The 15,919-nt window shown below is 50.5% G+C and overlaps 1 protein-coding gene across 1 annotated transcript; it reads left to right on the top strand.

The window, feature by feature from the left end:
* Positions 1 to 1,329: 1,329 nt before the first annotated feature.
* On the top strand, positions 1,330 to 15,673 carry AMHR2 (anti-Mullerian hormone receptor type 2). The gene is given in 13 exon segments (XM_045800932.2): positions 1,330 to 7,200; positions 7,203 to 7,265; positions 7,268 to 7,369; positions 7,671 to 7,853; positions 8,087 to 8,278; positions 8,545 to 8,610; positions 8,797 to 8,927; positions 9,041 to 9,271; positions 10,979 to 11,093; positions 11,238 to 11,410; positions 11,609 to 11,756; positions 11,912 to 12,048; positions 12,914 to 15,673. Coding segments are annotated over 13 exon segments (1,953 nt in total). The 5' UTR covers positions 1,330 to 7,097; the 3' UTR covers positions 13,223 to 15,673.
* The last annotated feature ends 246 nt before the right edge of the window (positions 15,674 to 15,919 follow it).

Below are 15,919 nucleotides of genomic sequence, written 5' to 3' on the forward strand. Positions count from 1 at the left end.
TCTTCTAGGAGGATGAGCAGACCAGCTTTGAGGTTGACCTGTTTCTTTTCTTTGTCTGCCTTCCCTAAACAGCCCCCAGGAGGACATTAAGCAGCCTTAAGCTTAAATTCCTACTCCCTCTTCCCAATTTGGCTCACTTGCCTTAGAGTGAAGGCTAGGAAAGGATAAAAAAGGGGAGTCCCTGGCTTCATTCCTCCCCTAGGTCTTTTCCAGTTTGACTTCCCCAAACCCAGAAAGATTTCCTTTACCAGTTCATTTGAGAGAAATGAGTACATTGTCCCATTTTCCTTTTTCCTTATTATCAAACAGCCCCAGCCTTCTTTGTCCCTTTTAAGCGAGAAGAGGTGTGGTGATTTGTCCCTCAACTCCCTTCGGTATCAAAAAAAGCATAACAAGTGGGGTTAAGCTGGGGCTGCAAGTAGTGAAGACTCTGTTGATACCTCTCCTGGGGTGCGTGTTTTCCTCTGTCTCACCTTCAGGAATTACACTGTGCCTTCTCCACAGGGGGATGGGCTTTGTCTACCCAGCCCTCCACTTGCCCAGCAACTGCTCTTGATCAGTGTGGACAAGGGCAGGTCTTCACCTTTTTCTCCCAGTGGCATCCCATAGCCCTCACCTGGAGTCTAGGGCACAAAGACTTTGGGCAAAGATGGGGGAAATATGCTGAGATTGACCCGAGGAGACCCTTTTTACACACACCAATGGCAGCTGCCCCAGGGCCTGCTTCCTCTTACCCAGTCTGTCATCCTCTGGGAGGGAGGGGCAGCGCTCCAGTCTCTGGTGCCTAAAACAAGTTTATTTCTCTTTCTTGACACTGGCGATAACCAGTCTCCATACCGCTGTTGCCTTTTTAAACCTCTTAATATTCTCATGCTGTGTTTGTTGTTGATTCCAATCCGATTACCACCAGGGCTGTGTGGGGAAATACTTTTAAATGCTCTCTCATCGTTCTTGCTCTTTTTCCGCCCCTGATCTTTTGTATGTATGATGCTAATCTCTTGTCTTTCAGTTTCTTCGTACTCTTTTGTATCTTCCTTTCTTGTCTCTCCCCCTACCTTTTGTCTCTGGGTGTTTGGGGGCTTTTTTTTTTTTTCTTTCTTTCTTTTTTTTTTTTTTTGGCCTTTTTGTACAAAGATTAGTTTCAATGTAGTCTGTAGCTCCTTTGTAAACCAATTAAAAAAAGTTTTTTTAATAAAAAGCCATGTCTCTGGTGTGTTGACAGGGTGGGAATTGGGAGAATATGGTTATAACGTCACGTACTGGACCCAACAAAGGCTTCCAGGTATACGGTTGTGCTCCCGTACATGTTAATCAGTGCGGTTACCCTACACTTAACTCCCAGGCAAACAATGACATGACCAGATCAGTGCCACAAGTACATGGAAATGTAGAGGACCAAGAGGAACAGGGCAGGCCCAACCTCTTTTTTAAAAAAATTTTATAAGCTTTTTATTTTGGAATACTTCTTTTTTAAAAATTTTATGTATTTATTTGAGAGAGCACAAGTGGGGGGAGCGGCAGGCAGAGGGAGAGGGAGAATCAGACTCCCTGTTTAACAGGGAGCCCGACATGGGGCTCGATCCTAGGACCCTGAGATCATGACCTGAACCGAAGGCAATCTCCTAACCAACTGAGCCACGCAGTCGCCCTTATTTTGGAATACTTCTAAATTTAAAGGAAAGCTACAAAGGTAGTGCAGAGAGATTCTGTATACTCCGTACCCAATTATTTCCATTGTTAAAACATACCGTTGTGGTGTGTTGTCAAATCTCAGGAACAAGCTGGTACGTTACATTAGCTGAACCCCAGGCTCTGTGGGTTTCACCAGTTTTTTTCCATCAGTGTCCTTTCATTCCAGGATCCATTCTGGGATGCTGCATTGCATTTCATTGATATGTCTCCCCAGACTCCTCTGGTCTGTGACAATTTCTTAGTCTTGTCTTGCTTTTCATGACCTTGATAGTCTGGGAGTATTGGCCAAGTGTCTTGTAGAATATCCCCCAATCTGAATTTGTCTGATGTTTTCCTCATTAGACTGAGCTACCAGGTTTTGGAAAAAATACCACACAGGTGAAATGGTGTGAAATGCATTTCTCATTACAGCCCCTCAAGGGTATACCAGAGTCACGTGACATTAACAATGCTAACCTTCATCACCCTGGTTAAGGTAGTGTTTGCCAGCTTTCTCCAGGGTGTTTCCCTATTCTTGGGAAGCAAGTCAGTAAGTCGAGTGCACCCTTAATAGTGTTGGTGGGAATTAAGTTTCCCTTCCTAATTGAAGTAACTACATAAGAGTGTTTAGAATTTTTTAAGTTTTTATTTATTTGAGAGAGAGGGAGAGAGAGCATGAGAGGGGAGAGGGTCAGAGGGAGAAGCAGACTCCCCGCTGAGCCGGGAGCCTGATGCGGGACTTGATCCCAGGACTCCAGGATCATGACCTGAGCTGAAGGCAGTTGCCCAACCAACTGAGCCACCCAGGTGCCCCGAGTAATTCTGTGAGGAAACTGTTTCTTCTCCCTCCGTTAATTTATATTAGTATGTACTCATGTATGTTTATTTTATACTTAGGTTATAATCCAGTAGTACGTTGTTTTCATTACTCAAATTGTCCCAGCTTTGGGCATTGGGAGCTTTTTCAGGTTGGCTCCTGTGTCTCTTTGATAACATCTACATCCTTTTCCTTTTTTGAGCACTTTTTAAAGAACTTTCCGATACACAAGATGCTTGACTTACCTTGTATTTTCCCAGCTTCAGCCCTAGAATCAGCCATTTCTCCAAGGAGCCTTAATTCTTTTTATTGGCGAATGGTATTTAGAAACTAAGATCTAGTCCCAACATATTTTACAATCAGTTAATACCAGCCTGTGTCTAACGAATGTGGATTATGGGCCCATCTGAAACTGAAATTGAAGTTATTCTGACGGTCTTTCCACTTTCCCATCAGCCTATGGCTTCACTTCCCTTCCTACCTATCCAAGAACCCTTAGTCACTGTTTATACTGTGGCCACCAGCGTTCTCAATTACTTTGCTCTTTTGATTCCCTTTGCTTTTCAATCACTCAGCCATGGGTAGTAAACTCAGCCATCGGATTTCCTTATTAAGCCATGAGCTATACAACATTTTAACATTTTACTTTATTGGGGGGTATTTTTTTTTTGGTTTGGTTTTTTGGTTTGTTTTGTAGCCCTAAGTGGGCCTTTAATAGCTGTGTCATCTATTCATTCAGTAAACATTTATTGGGCCCTTGCTCTGCCCTGGGTACTGTGCTAGGTTGAGGATAAAAAATAAGTCAGTTCCTGCCACCACATACTTCATAGTCTTGTGAGTGAGAGAGAGATCATTAATTGCAGGTTTCCCAATCCCGACCTCATTTTTTAACAGATGCTTTACTTCCTATTTCACAGAGAGAACGTAAGCATGAATTTCCCCAAACTTCTCTCTCCTCTCCCTACAGACAGCTGTGTACTCACCAATACTAGTTTACCTCCTTATCTTTTCTTGGGAGAGAAAGTTTGCCTTTGCAAGGCCAGCCCTGCTACCTGTGCTCTTAACCTCATTTCCTCTTTTTTTTTTTTTTTAAGATTTTTATTTATTTATTTGACAGAGACAGCCAGCGAGAGAGGGAACACAAGCAGGGGGAGTGGGAGAGGAGGAAGCAGGCTCCCAGCGGAGGAGCCTGATGTGGGGCTCGATCCCAGAACGCCGGGATCATGCCCTGAGCTGAAGGCAGACGCTTAACAACTGAGCTACCCAGGCGCCCCTCATTTCCTCATTTTGATAGTATTTTCCCCTTCATCTTCAGTTTCTCCTGGGTTCTCTTGTGATCCTATAAGCATGTTAAAATCTCTCCCCCTGTCTCTCTGCTTCCACTTCAAGCTTCAGATTTAGTTCTTTGCATTTCCAAAGTTAGTGAAAGGAGTTGACAATTTTTCTCTTCTCTTAGTGAGCCCCTCAGGCCACTTAGTCCAGCACCTATCATGTACGGAATTGTTTCTCACGGACATCAACAATCTGGTTGCCGGCTCCGGTGCTCTTTCAGTCACTTGCCTCTTAGACCTCCTGCAGTGGCTTAGAGCTTGGTTCCCTTGGAGTATGAGATTGATACTCCCGGCTCTTCTTCGTAGCCCCTTCTTCGTCTGTCACTTAAATGTCAGTGTGCCTGTCTTGTGTCCTTCCCCTTACTGTACCTTTCACCCCCTTAAACAAGTTGCATCCACTCTTCAGCTATCCCAGATCTTAAGCCCGGCCATTTCTCTCAATCTGGCAGACTGCTTACGGGATATTTTCATCTGGATATCCCACAGACAACTCAAAATCAACATATAAGAAGGGGAAATGATCCTTTGTGTTCCCCATCTCACTTAACAGTATTACTAACCCTCGATCATTTATCCTTGAACCCTCAGAGTCATCTTTTAAGTCTCTTTCAAATATCCACATTTATTTGATTACCAATTCCGTCAATATTACCAATACAATGTATCTCAACTTTTTCCCTTTTTATTTCCACTGTTGTAGTACTCACCATGGCTACTGCTCAGGTCTCATAACTGATCTCCCTGCTTCTAGTCTCCCCCAACCCTAGTCATCCATCTTCCTTATTGCCAACAAACCTCTCCCTAAAACCTTTTGCTTTCAGGAAAAGTCTAGTCTCCTTGATACAGACCTGAAAACCTTTCCAATCTGGTCCCAGTCTATCTCTAGGGTGATTTGCTGCTTCATATCTCATACCCCTCTCTCCTGCTCACTCCCCCTTCTCCAGCACACACCTTGTGTACATATTCCTGTGCCTTTTTGATGCTCCCTTTGCCTGTAACCGTCACCCTCCTTTTACCTGTTTTCAGTGTGTTTACCTTCGAGACAATTTATCCCTTTCTCTTTGAAACCCTCTCGGTACTTTCCTTCTATGCCCTGGACAGAATTAGCTTATTTGATCTTTCTGCTTGTATAGCTCCTTGCTCATACCCCTTAGTCTGACCAATAATTTTCTGGTTGCTTGATATATCTTCCTGCCTTTCTAGACTATGAGATCCTGGAGTATAGGAATCACTTCTCTTTGTAGGCCCAGCACCTACTGAATTTCCATTTTAAGATTGAGACCTTGGGGCACCTGGCTGGTTCAGTCGGAAGAGCGTGTGACTCTTGATCTTAGGGTCGTGAGTGTGAGCCCCACGTTGGGTGGAGAGATTACTTCAATAAAAAAAGAAAAGAAAGGCTGAGACTTAATAGTTTCTGAGTTGAATGAATAAACAACTCATGTTAGCCCTGTAGACAGGAGGTCAAAGATACCTTATTGGGCCACTGCAGACTTAAATCAGGATCCTGATGAAGAAAGATCTTTGTGTATGTGGAATCCAGGAAGACTGCTTCTATGCTAGGGTCCTTTCTCAGGACCTTCCTAATCCCCCAGTATTCAGATTTTTACCCCTTCTATCACCACCTTACCCCATAAACCTGGCTGGGATGTTTCTGTTTTTGAGAGGGGTAGTTATCCAAGGCTTTGGGTGAGGAGGCGGCCTTCCTGCCTCATCCTTACCTCACTCCCCTTGGGAGGAGGTAGTCTCCTGAAACACTCCAGACACAAGAAGCTATTTGACCTTCAACTCCCCACCTGCCCTCCAACCCCCCAGACTTATCTGGTCTGGGAGCAGGAAAATAGCTGTAACTAAGTACAACATTCCATCTCCCTGGCAGGGCCCTGCAAACTCCCAGAAAGATCCCAGGGAGGGATGGGCAACTGTGCCTCTGCCTCGGGCCTGGTCATTCCTCCGGCTGCTCCTTCACAACCACCAGAGCTTTTACTCCCTCCTTCCTCCGTGCAGGCTCCCCAGGAGCAAGGCTCTATTAGAGAGTTAATACCTATTCCCTCAATCCTGGTCTAAGCCAGGCCATTCCCAGAAAGGGTTTCTAGGCAACTACCAGGGGGACAGAAGGCTAGGAAAATGCAACCAGTCCCCTCTGACTCTAATTCTCATGGGAGCCAACTGCTCACTGGTACAGAAATGATTACCTATTATCGTAAGGCCTTATTCTGGGGAAGAATCTGGTGCAGTTGGACTCCTGTCTCCTGTTGCAGCACGAGCTGTAGACTTCTTCCATCTCTGTGCTGACATTCACGCTGCACACCCGGGGCTCTCCCTTCACATTGTACAGTCCCTGCAGCCTAATAAAGACAGGAGGTGGACTGTGGATATTAGTCATCAGAGGAGCCCCTTTTGCCCCTCGAAGCACCGAGTTTCTCCTATGTCTGCTGACCTCTGGTGGCGGTAGTTTGAACTGTACCCTCCCTTTCTGGTTAGTGGCCTGCCGGCAGGTAATGATACATCTTTTCTCAACAATCTAAATTCAAATATTCAAATACTGCATGAAATGCAAATATTTTTTATTGCTGAATTTTTAATTTGTTTTCAGGCATCACAGAATAATGTAAAAAACAGGTAAGTCTGGAATCAGACTTACCTAGGTTCAAATACTAGCTCTGCTATTTCTGAGCAGAGTGACCTTGGGCAAGTTACGTAAGGTCAGCTTTCTTACCTGTGCAGTGAAAATAATAATAAATCGCTCAGTGGGAGAATGAGATGAGCTGATAGTAAAATGCTTAGCTCTGGCTGTGTCCTAGCCCATAGGTGCTCAATAAAAGTTAGTTTTGTTTTGTTTTGTTTAACCTTCTCAGTAATAGTGATTTTGTTCAGTGTATGACTCAATATGATTTTTTAAATTTTGGTAACATAAAATTTACCATTATACCCATTTTCAATGTGACTTTTTTAAACTCTGAGAAATTTGATATAAGTCTTTTCTGATTCTGGAGTTTGGAAACTGAGGTCAACTTCAGTATGGTCAGTGAAGCCTCTCTTTGCCCAGAGAGCTGCAGATGGGAGCCCTGAAAAGAAGGTATCTTGGGCACAGCTGAATGGCTCTGTGACCTCACTCTGGTTTCCAGCCTCCTAAGGGCTGACAGGATCCAGCACTCTCTTCCAGGGTCAGCAAAGGGCAGAGGCCTGGAGTTAGGCATCACAGGGTTCTCAGCTGGGCCTCTAAGACCCCCTCCTCCCACTCTGCAGAGAAAAGAGGAGGCGGCTGCAGAGAAGAGGATATGAGACCGGTTCTCTGCTCCTCCCTCTCCTTGCTTTTCCCCCACTCCCATCCTCTCCCCCACAGCAGCTGTCTCCCCCACAGAGACTGGGAAGAGGGAGGGGGCGGGGTCGGGGAGTGAGGGATCAGAAGCCCCACGGCGCCCTGTATCTGAAGGAAGCTCTGGCCAGGGCAGCTGTGCTGGTTCAGGCTCCCTCCTCACGCTGCTCGGCCCCTCCAGCATGATGCTGGGGACTCTGGGCCTTTGGGTACTACTTCCCACAGCTGTGCAAGGTAAGTGTCTATAGGGAGGGGCAGGGCCTTTTCACTCACCCACTGAGGGAAAGGGGGACTTGAAGCAGCAGTCACCCCTTTGGAAGAGTGAGCGGGGTGGGTGAGTGAGAGCAAAAAGTAGAGCCATGCGTCCCCATGGTGAGGTCAGGTTCTAGACCTCTGCTGACCCTGTTTCCTCCTATGGCTTTACCATGCTGGCCCTGGGATATGAAACATGTTTTGTCTCTCCTTTTGGCTGCTGCTTTTGCCCCTGCATTCACTCCCATCTTGAACCCTCCCCTCTCCCCACCCTGGGCCACAGCACCCCCAAGCAGGCGGACCTGTGTGTTCTTTGAGGCCCCTGGAGTGCAGGGAAGCACAAAGACACTGGGGAAGCTGCTAGATGCAGGACCAGGGCCCCCCAGGGTTATCCGCTGCCTCTACAGCCGCTGCTGTTTTGGGATCTGGAACCTGACCCAAGACCAGGCACAGGTGGAGATGCAAGGTGAATGGCAAAGTATATAGCAGGTGGTAGCTAGGGTGGGAGACAGGTACATCCTGGGGTGGGGGTGACAGCAGCGGGAGAGGAGGAGAAATGGAATGTGTGGAGGGAAAGAAAAGCCCGTATGAGACGGAGGGGATGCCTCTGATAGAGAAGGGGGTTATCCTCTCTGTTCCTAGACACTATTATGCTCGCTCGCCCCCCCCTTCTCTCCTCTTGTAATCCCACCCCATCAGGATGCCGAGACAGTGATGAGCCAGACTGTGAGTCCCCCCACTGTGACCTGAGCCCCAGAGCCCACCCCAGCCCCAGGTCCACTCTCTTCACCTGCTCCTGTGGCACTGACTTCTGCAACGCCAATTACAGCCATCTGCCTCCTCCAGGGAGCCCTGGGACTCCTGGCTCCCAGGATCCCCAAGCCGTCCTAGGTAGTCACGCAGGGTGCTGGGGCCTGGTGGGGGCTGGGGCCCAGGTCAGGGTGAGAGGTAGAACCAGGGCCAGTTCTCACCCTACCCCCATCCCAAGTTTTCCTCCTCCTGGCCTTGAGAAGTTGGTTGCCCTGGTGACTGGAAGATAAGGGGCTTGTGACCAAGGTGGGGGTGGGTCCAGAAGCAAGTTCTCTGAGCAGAGGGAGAGGAACAGAGTGGATTTGGGGCAGGGCTCATCGAGGCTGCATCCTTGCCTTACTGTCCAGGCGAGTCCATCCAGATGGCACTGGTGCTGCTGGGGCTGTTCCTCCTGCTGGGCGGCATCATCTCGGGTACTAGTCTACTTCCTCCCTCCCTGGGGACCCCAAGTCACTGCCCCAAAGCTCTGACCCCTCTCCAGGTTCCCCTGACCCCACGGTTCTGAGATCTCCACAGCCTGAGCCCACTACCTCCCACAAAGCCCCTTTCGCAGTCTCCATGCCTGTGCACCCGGACCCAAGGGCTCTTTTCTGCCCCAGCCCTGCTACAGCAAAAGGCCTGCAGAGTGCAAGGTGGGCCAGAGCCAGAGCCAGAGCCAGAACCAGAGCCAGACCCAGGCAGGGACTGGAGTGCTGAGCTGCCCGAGCTGCCCGAGCTGTGTTTCTCCCAGGTGCCCAGGGCTGGCGGGGGTGGGTCCTCCAGTCCCTCCCAGAGGGTGTGCTGGGGAGGAAGCCTGGTCCCAATACCAGCTGAGGCTCGCACCCAGCACCATGTTCCCACCAGGTCATCTGGGAAGGAGGTCACACAGTGGTGTGGGCTGGGCAGCTGCAAGGCGAACTGGTAGCCATCAAGGCCTTCTCCCGGAGGGCTGTGGCCCAGTTCCAAGCTGAGAGGGCATTGTACGAACTGCCAGGCCTACAGCACGACCACATTGTCCGCTTTATCACCGCCAGCAGAGGGGCCCCTGGCCCCCTGTCCTGTGGGCCCCTGCTGGTCCTGGAACTGCACCCGAAGGTGAGGACTGAGGGCATGTGGATGTCTTTGCCTGCGCGTGTGCGCGTGTGTGCGCGCGTGTGTACACATGTGCGTGTGTGCACGCCTGTGTACACGTGTGCGTGTGCGTATGTGTGCACGTGTGCGTGCGTGTGCGCGTGTGTGCACACATGTGCGTGTGTGCGCGTATGTCCGCGCGCGTGTGCGTATGTGTGCGTGTGCGCGTGTGTGTACGTGTATGTGTGTGTGCGTGTGCGTGTGTGTGTGCGTATGTGCGCGCGCGTGTGTACGCGTATGTGTGTGTGCGTGTGCGTGTGTGTGTGCGTATGTGCGCGCGCGTGTGTACGCGTATGTGTGTGTGCGTGTGCGTGCGTGTGTGCGCGTGTGCGTGCGTGTGCGTGCGTGTGCGCGTGCGTGTGTGCGCGCACGCGGGCACGGCTGGGTGGCAGCGGGGCCCTGCTTGTGCTTATTCTTCTGCTTCAGATTTCCTCTTCTCTAGAACATTAAAAATTACTTTTTTTTTTTGTTTTCTTGGTTTTTTATTAGACAAGAAATACTTGCTAATATTTTAACTCATGAAACATAGAGAAGGAGAAATCAAAACTATTCCTATTCCCGACCTTAAGGAAAACCAGTTGTTAAATCTCTCCAGGCACGACCCTCCAAACCCGTTTACACACTCCTTCAACAAGTGTTTATGGACCATAAGCCTTACCTCCTGTACTCACACAAACAGCCTCGTCCCCACCTTTGTAGATTTTTCAGAGTAGTGGGGGAGACAGAGGCGAATCAGGGACACACAAAGGCAAGTGTCAAATGTCAAGCGTCAAGTCCAGAGAGAGGAGGTGCTGTGTGAGAAGACTAAGGAAACGGGACTCCGGGGGAGGAACATGAATGGGAAGGATGAAGAGGGTAAGGGAGGCCGGGACCAGACCACACCTGCCCTTGTGGGCCGCCTAAGGACTTGGGACTTGATTAGCCCCTGCAGTCCTCGCCCTCTGAAATCTTGAATTCGGAGACGTCTCCTCTTTTTGACCATGTGCCTTAATGCCTAGCTCAAAAATCTCTGCTTTCTTGGGTTGGTTGGTTTGCTTCACTTCCCTGGCACACTGAAGGTGCTCAGTAATGTTTGTTGAATGAGAGACGCTAATGCTCCTTCCCCTCCCAGTGTCCACTTGCTCCCCACCTTTCACTCTCCTTCCAGGGGCTCTCCGCAGGGGCCGGCTCTCCCAAACACGCCTGACAGCAAAGGCCCCGTGGTTCACAGGGAGTACCACTACTGAGCTTGCCTGGCCTCGCCTCTTCTGTTTCTGTGGTTGTCTCAAGTCCCTAGGCAGGATAAGGTGGTTACTAGTGAGTGACCCTAGAGTCAGACTGCTGGGGTTCAAGCTCTTCTTGTTTCTCACGAAGTGACTTCCCCAGGTTTACTTAGCTTTCTTTCAAGCTCCTCGTCTATAGGAGACGAGTGCCAGGAGTACACATCTCCTGGGGTTGTGAGGATTACAGGAGGCCTGGCACACGGTAAGCGCTCAGACACTTGAACTAGGGTTACGGTTTTTCCCGTCAGCCTGACAGATGCACGTTCCTGTTCCTCCCCCGCCTCTTGTCTCGGCCTGGATGGATCAGTGTGTCCGTCTGCCGGGAGATGCAGGGGGAAGTCTGTAGATCCATCTCTGGACCAGCCACCTCCGGCTTATGTGTCCTCCTCTTCTCTCTGCTGCTCCCCAGGGCTCCCTGTGCCACTACTTGACCCAGCACACCAGTGACTGGGGAAGTTCCATGCGGATGGCACTGTCTCTGGCGCAGGGCCTGGCATTTCTCCATGAGGAGCGCTGGCAGGATGGTGGGTGAGCTGGAAGTCGGAAGCCACGGGAATCGGGAGCCACACTGCTAGGTTTCTGATTCTCCCTTAGCTCGGAGGGGAAGAATTGGGTCCAAAGAGAAAGGAAGAGGATCCATGCCCCTTCAACCTTGGCTTCTCTCACAGGCCAGTATAAACCAGGTATCGCCCACCGGGATCTGAGCAGCCAGAATGTGCTCATTCGGGAGGACGGGTCGTGTGCCATTGGAGACCTGGGCCTTGCCTCGGTGCTCCCTGGCCTCGCCCAGCCTCCCACCTGGGCCCCTACTCAACCCCGAGGCCCCGCCGCCATCATGGAGGTGAGTGCTCTGGGTAAGGCCGCCCAGGATGACGGCAGCGGTGCTGACGGAGACGCGCCCTTTGCCGTGGCCACAGTGCACCGGCACCTAGAGCGCTTGGGACGCTGCTGACTCTAGCTGGGGGACGCTGCATGGACCAGCGCTGCGGCGAGGCGTGCCAGGGACATGGTTCTCGGCCCTCCGCGCCTCTCTCTCCAGGCTGGCACCCAGAGGTACATGGCGCCGGAGCTCTTGGACAAGACTCTGGACCTCCAGGACTGGGGCACGGCCCTCCGGCAAGCCGACGTGTACTCTCTCGCTCTGCTCCTGTGGGAGATCCTGAGCCGCTGCCCGGATCTGTGGCCTGGTAAGGGGGGGGTGACAGCGCCCCCCTATGACAAACCCATCCATTCTAGATGCACCTACCTCCTGCTCAGGAAGTCTGCCCTTCTCCCTCTTGGCCTTTCCACAAGGCGGCACCCCAGGGCTGGTGGACACCTCGTCCCATGTGCCTTTCCCCAGACAGCCGACCACCGCCCTTCCAACTGGCCTATGAGGCAGAACTGGGCAGCACTCCCACCACCTGTGAGCTGTGGACCTTGGCCGTAGAGGAGAGAAGGCGCCCCTACATCCCATCCACCTGGCACAGCTTCACCACAGTAAGAGGCCACCTGCTAGTGGGCTGGGGACCTGGAGGGGGTGGACATGGTTTCAAGGACCTGTCTACCGGGACCAGCCCATCTGCTCCTATCCCCTCTCATCTGCCACCACTCCTGTCTCCTGTTCAGCCGGACCTGGGCAAAATTGCTCCGCACCTCAGCTCTTTCCTCCCACCATAAGTCTCACAGCCCATTCCTGAAACAGACACCTTCCTCCTGCTCAGACTGCCTGCTCTGTCTCTCTCCTCTCCACCATCCGTTAGCCCTGTTTCTCAGTCGTCTCCTCCAGGAAGCTCTCCTTAGCCTTGCTTCTGCCCTGAGCTCTGCTCCCAGGATGGCGGCTCCTCCTGGTACAATGGAGCCCAATATTCAATCCAGTAATCCTCGCCCTGTCCCACACATCTGTGTTTCTGCCATGACCCAATAAAAGCCAGTCCTGGGTAGAAAGGGTTAAAAAAGTGGCCAAACAGTGAAATTATACGGTCTGTATAATTAGTTTCCTAACAGGAAGCCCCTTTCCCTGCTACCTGGTCTGACATTTCCACTGCACATGTATCTGTTGGGTTAAGCATTGTTTGCCTAAGACCCTGGTTGCCTGAAAGGAAGGAGAGTGATTTCCCATCAGCGTGTGAAGTCATTAACCTGAATTAGCCCCTCAGAGGAAAAGGTGGACCCTCTGGAAGACACCCGAAGGACCTGTCTGATCGGGAACAAGACGCAGAGGGCCGGACTGCAGGGAGGGGAAGGGAGGGACGGTCAGAAGAGGAGTGTGCAAAACAGGGTAGTGGTGGACACCTTTCAACTCTGGGGCTACTCAGGGGCCACGGAGGATGCCAGCATTAAGCCTGCTTCCCGTCCTTCCCAGGACCCTGGTGGCCTGAGAGAGCTGCTAGAGGACTGCTGGGACGCAGACCCAGAGGCGCGGCTGACAGCGGAGTGTGCACGGCAGCGCCTGGCCGCCCTGGCCCGACCGCAGGAGGCCCGCCCCTCCCCAGACAGCTGTGCCCACGGCTCCCCACCTCTCTGCCCAGAAGACTGCCTCTCGGCTCCTCCCCACTGCCACCCACCCTGGTAGGCCTCGGCTGAACGTCTGCTTCTGCAGCGTTCAGCGGGCCCTCGTTCCAGGAACCCTCCTGTCCTGTGTCTCCCTTGTAGACGTGCGGCTTCTGTGTAATCTGTGTACCTGCAAACATAAATCTGGTGATCGGATGCCCGGCTGCTCTGCCTCTCCGCTGCCTTTCCTACTTGCCGAATGCCTGGATCCTTCTGTGGGCCTCCCATGTACCGCAGTCCTGACCAGGGACTAAGGGCTGGGTGTGCATAGGAGAGAGAGAAAGGCAGCTTTATCGCCGTGTCCTTGGGCCTTCCCCCGCTTCGTGTGATCCTGGGCTCCTCCTGTTTCTCTCCTTTTCCTTCTCTACCACAGGCCTTCTTTTGGCGAGATCACATGGCAGTCCTTGGGGAAAGAGGAAACCACTGTTCCGCAGGAGCTCAGAGACGCACATCTCTCCTTGTGGGGCGCCTGCCCAGCGTCCTGAGGCTTGAGTGGGAAGGCACAGGAAACTTGGGTTTTCCCAGAGCAGTTTTCCAGAAGTGGCGAGGGTAGCAGGTGGAGTGCCGTGTGGTGCGGGACAGAGCCGCAAGGAACCTGGGTAGCAGAAGCGTAGGCATGTGGAGGAGAGAGAAGAGAGGTTCTGTGGAGAATTGTAGGCAAGGCCTTGTGAGCCCTACTGAGAAGTTCTTCCTTCATTTCTTTTCGTGTCTCCTCTACTGGCTTTTCTTTCCCACCCCAGGGCCCTTCCATACTGGGCGCACCACAGGGACGTGGTTCATAGCCCCAGTTCAGTTTTTCTTTTTGTTAAGTGTTGTTTGCTTGTTTGTTTGTTTTTAAGTGATCTCTATACCCAACGTGGGGCTTGAACTCCTGACCTCAAGATCAAGTCCCTTGCTCCTCCGACTGAGCCAGCCAGGTGCGCCTCCCGCCCCCAGTTTAGTTTCTAACTGAGTGCTCTTGGGGAAGTTACATGCTCTTTCTAGGCCTCAGGTTTCTCGTTTGCTAAATCAGGGGGCTGAGGCCTTCTGGTCTAACTCCAGTAGGGCCACGGGAAGGCTTTGACCTCACTACAACAGGAATGATTTCTGGGCAGTGACCAACGAGCCCTGTGTCTTTGAACAAGTTACTTAACCCTAGGAATCTGTTTTATCATGTATAAAATATGGGTACAAATACCCACCCTGCTTGCAGAGTTGATTCAGGGTAAACAAGAAATGGTGAGAGGTCTTGTACTGCACCTGGCCTCAGTGGACACTCTATAAAGGGAACAGTTGTGGCTGAATGTTGAGATGGTCTCTTGTCCCTTCCCATGTTGCTTGTTCCAGCATTAGCCTCTGCAGGGCCTGTCCCCTCTCGAGCCTGAGACTTCACTTTCCTTCAGAACTCTAATTCTCTACAAGACATCATCACGCGAACAGGCAGCCACCATCTGAAACTAAACGCATCAAAATCCAAGTTCCCGCCTCCCCCTCACCAACAGGACTGCCTTCCCCTCTTCCCTAGTTCTCAAGAGCACCAAGTCTCTTTCTCTCTCTCTTTTGGTAATCTCTGCACCCAACGTGGGGTTCAAACCTGAGATCAAGAGTCACATGCTCTTCCGACTGAGCCAGCCAGGCACTCTGCCCTAAGTTTCTCTTGGTCCTACAGGATCCCAACAAGGAAGGTGTTCTGTCTGCTCTGTGACCCCAACTCGTCCCACCTACCCATATCCAGTCAGTTCTCCAGTGCCACTGAGGTTGCATGGGTAGGGCCCGCTCCGGGCACCATCTGTCTTTTCCTCCTTCTAGGCTGGCAGGCCCTAACTATTGTAATTGCCTCTTGGCCACCTATTTTCCCCTCATTCTTGGTTAAACACCATGCTCTGAATAATCTTTTTTTTTTTTTTAAGGTTTAATTTATTTGTTTGAGAGAGAGTGTGAGAGAGAGATAGACTATGAGCGGGGGAGCAGAGGGAGAGGGAGAAGCAGACTCCCCGCTGAGCAGGGAGCGTGATGCAGGATTCAGTCCCAGGACCCCAAGATCACGATCTGAGCCGAAGGCAGATGCTTAACTGACTGAGCCACCCAGGTGCCCCCTGAAAAATCTTTTTATTTTTTTTTTTTAAGATTTTATTTATTGATTTGTCAGAGAGAGAGACAAAGAAAGCACAAGCAGGGGAAGCTGCAGGCAGAGGGAGAAGCAGGCTCCCTGCTAAGGAATGAGCCAGATCTGGGACTCAATCCCAGGACCCTGGGATCACGACCTGAGCCGAAGGCAGCTGCTTAACCAACTGAGCCACCCAGGCATTCCCCCCACTGCCGAACAATCTTTAAACGTAACTTTTATTGTGTTGCCTCTGCCCAACAGTCTACTTACTTTTTTCACGACAATCCTGTGAATACCACTTACAGAGGATGAAACCAAGGGCTCAGAGATGTTTAGAAATGTGTGCAAGCCCTCAGATTTTAAATAAAAGAGCAGGGATTTTCAGCCATTAAGAATGATATTTAAAAAACAAAACAAGACTGTGCAACAAATAAGACATTATATATTAATAAAAATTTTAAAATTAAATAAATAAATAAATAAATAAATAAACAAATAAAACAAACCATTGTCAAAAACTAAGATGTACCTCTCTAATTGGAATTAAAACTGTTGTTTAACTTGTAAAAAAAAGAAAAAGAAAGCACTTTGCAAATGTTAAAGAACTCTACAAATAAGAAATTTTAAAAAAACCATAATCTTTCTAACTACTCTAAATGGATGGGACAGGCAGTATTGTTTTTTAAAGATTTTATTTATTTATTTGAGAAAGAGAGTGAGAGAGAGTGCACA

The sequence above is a fragment of the Ursus americanus genome, chromosome 25 (genome assembly GCF_024610735.1).
Source record: "Ursus americanus isolate L20-20 chromosome 25, mUrsAme1.1.p, whole genome shotgun sequence".
NCBI classification, from domain to species: Eukaryota; Metazoa; Chordata; class Mammalia; order Carnivora; family Ursidae; genus Ursus; species Ursus americanus.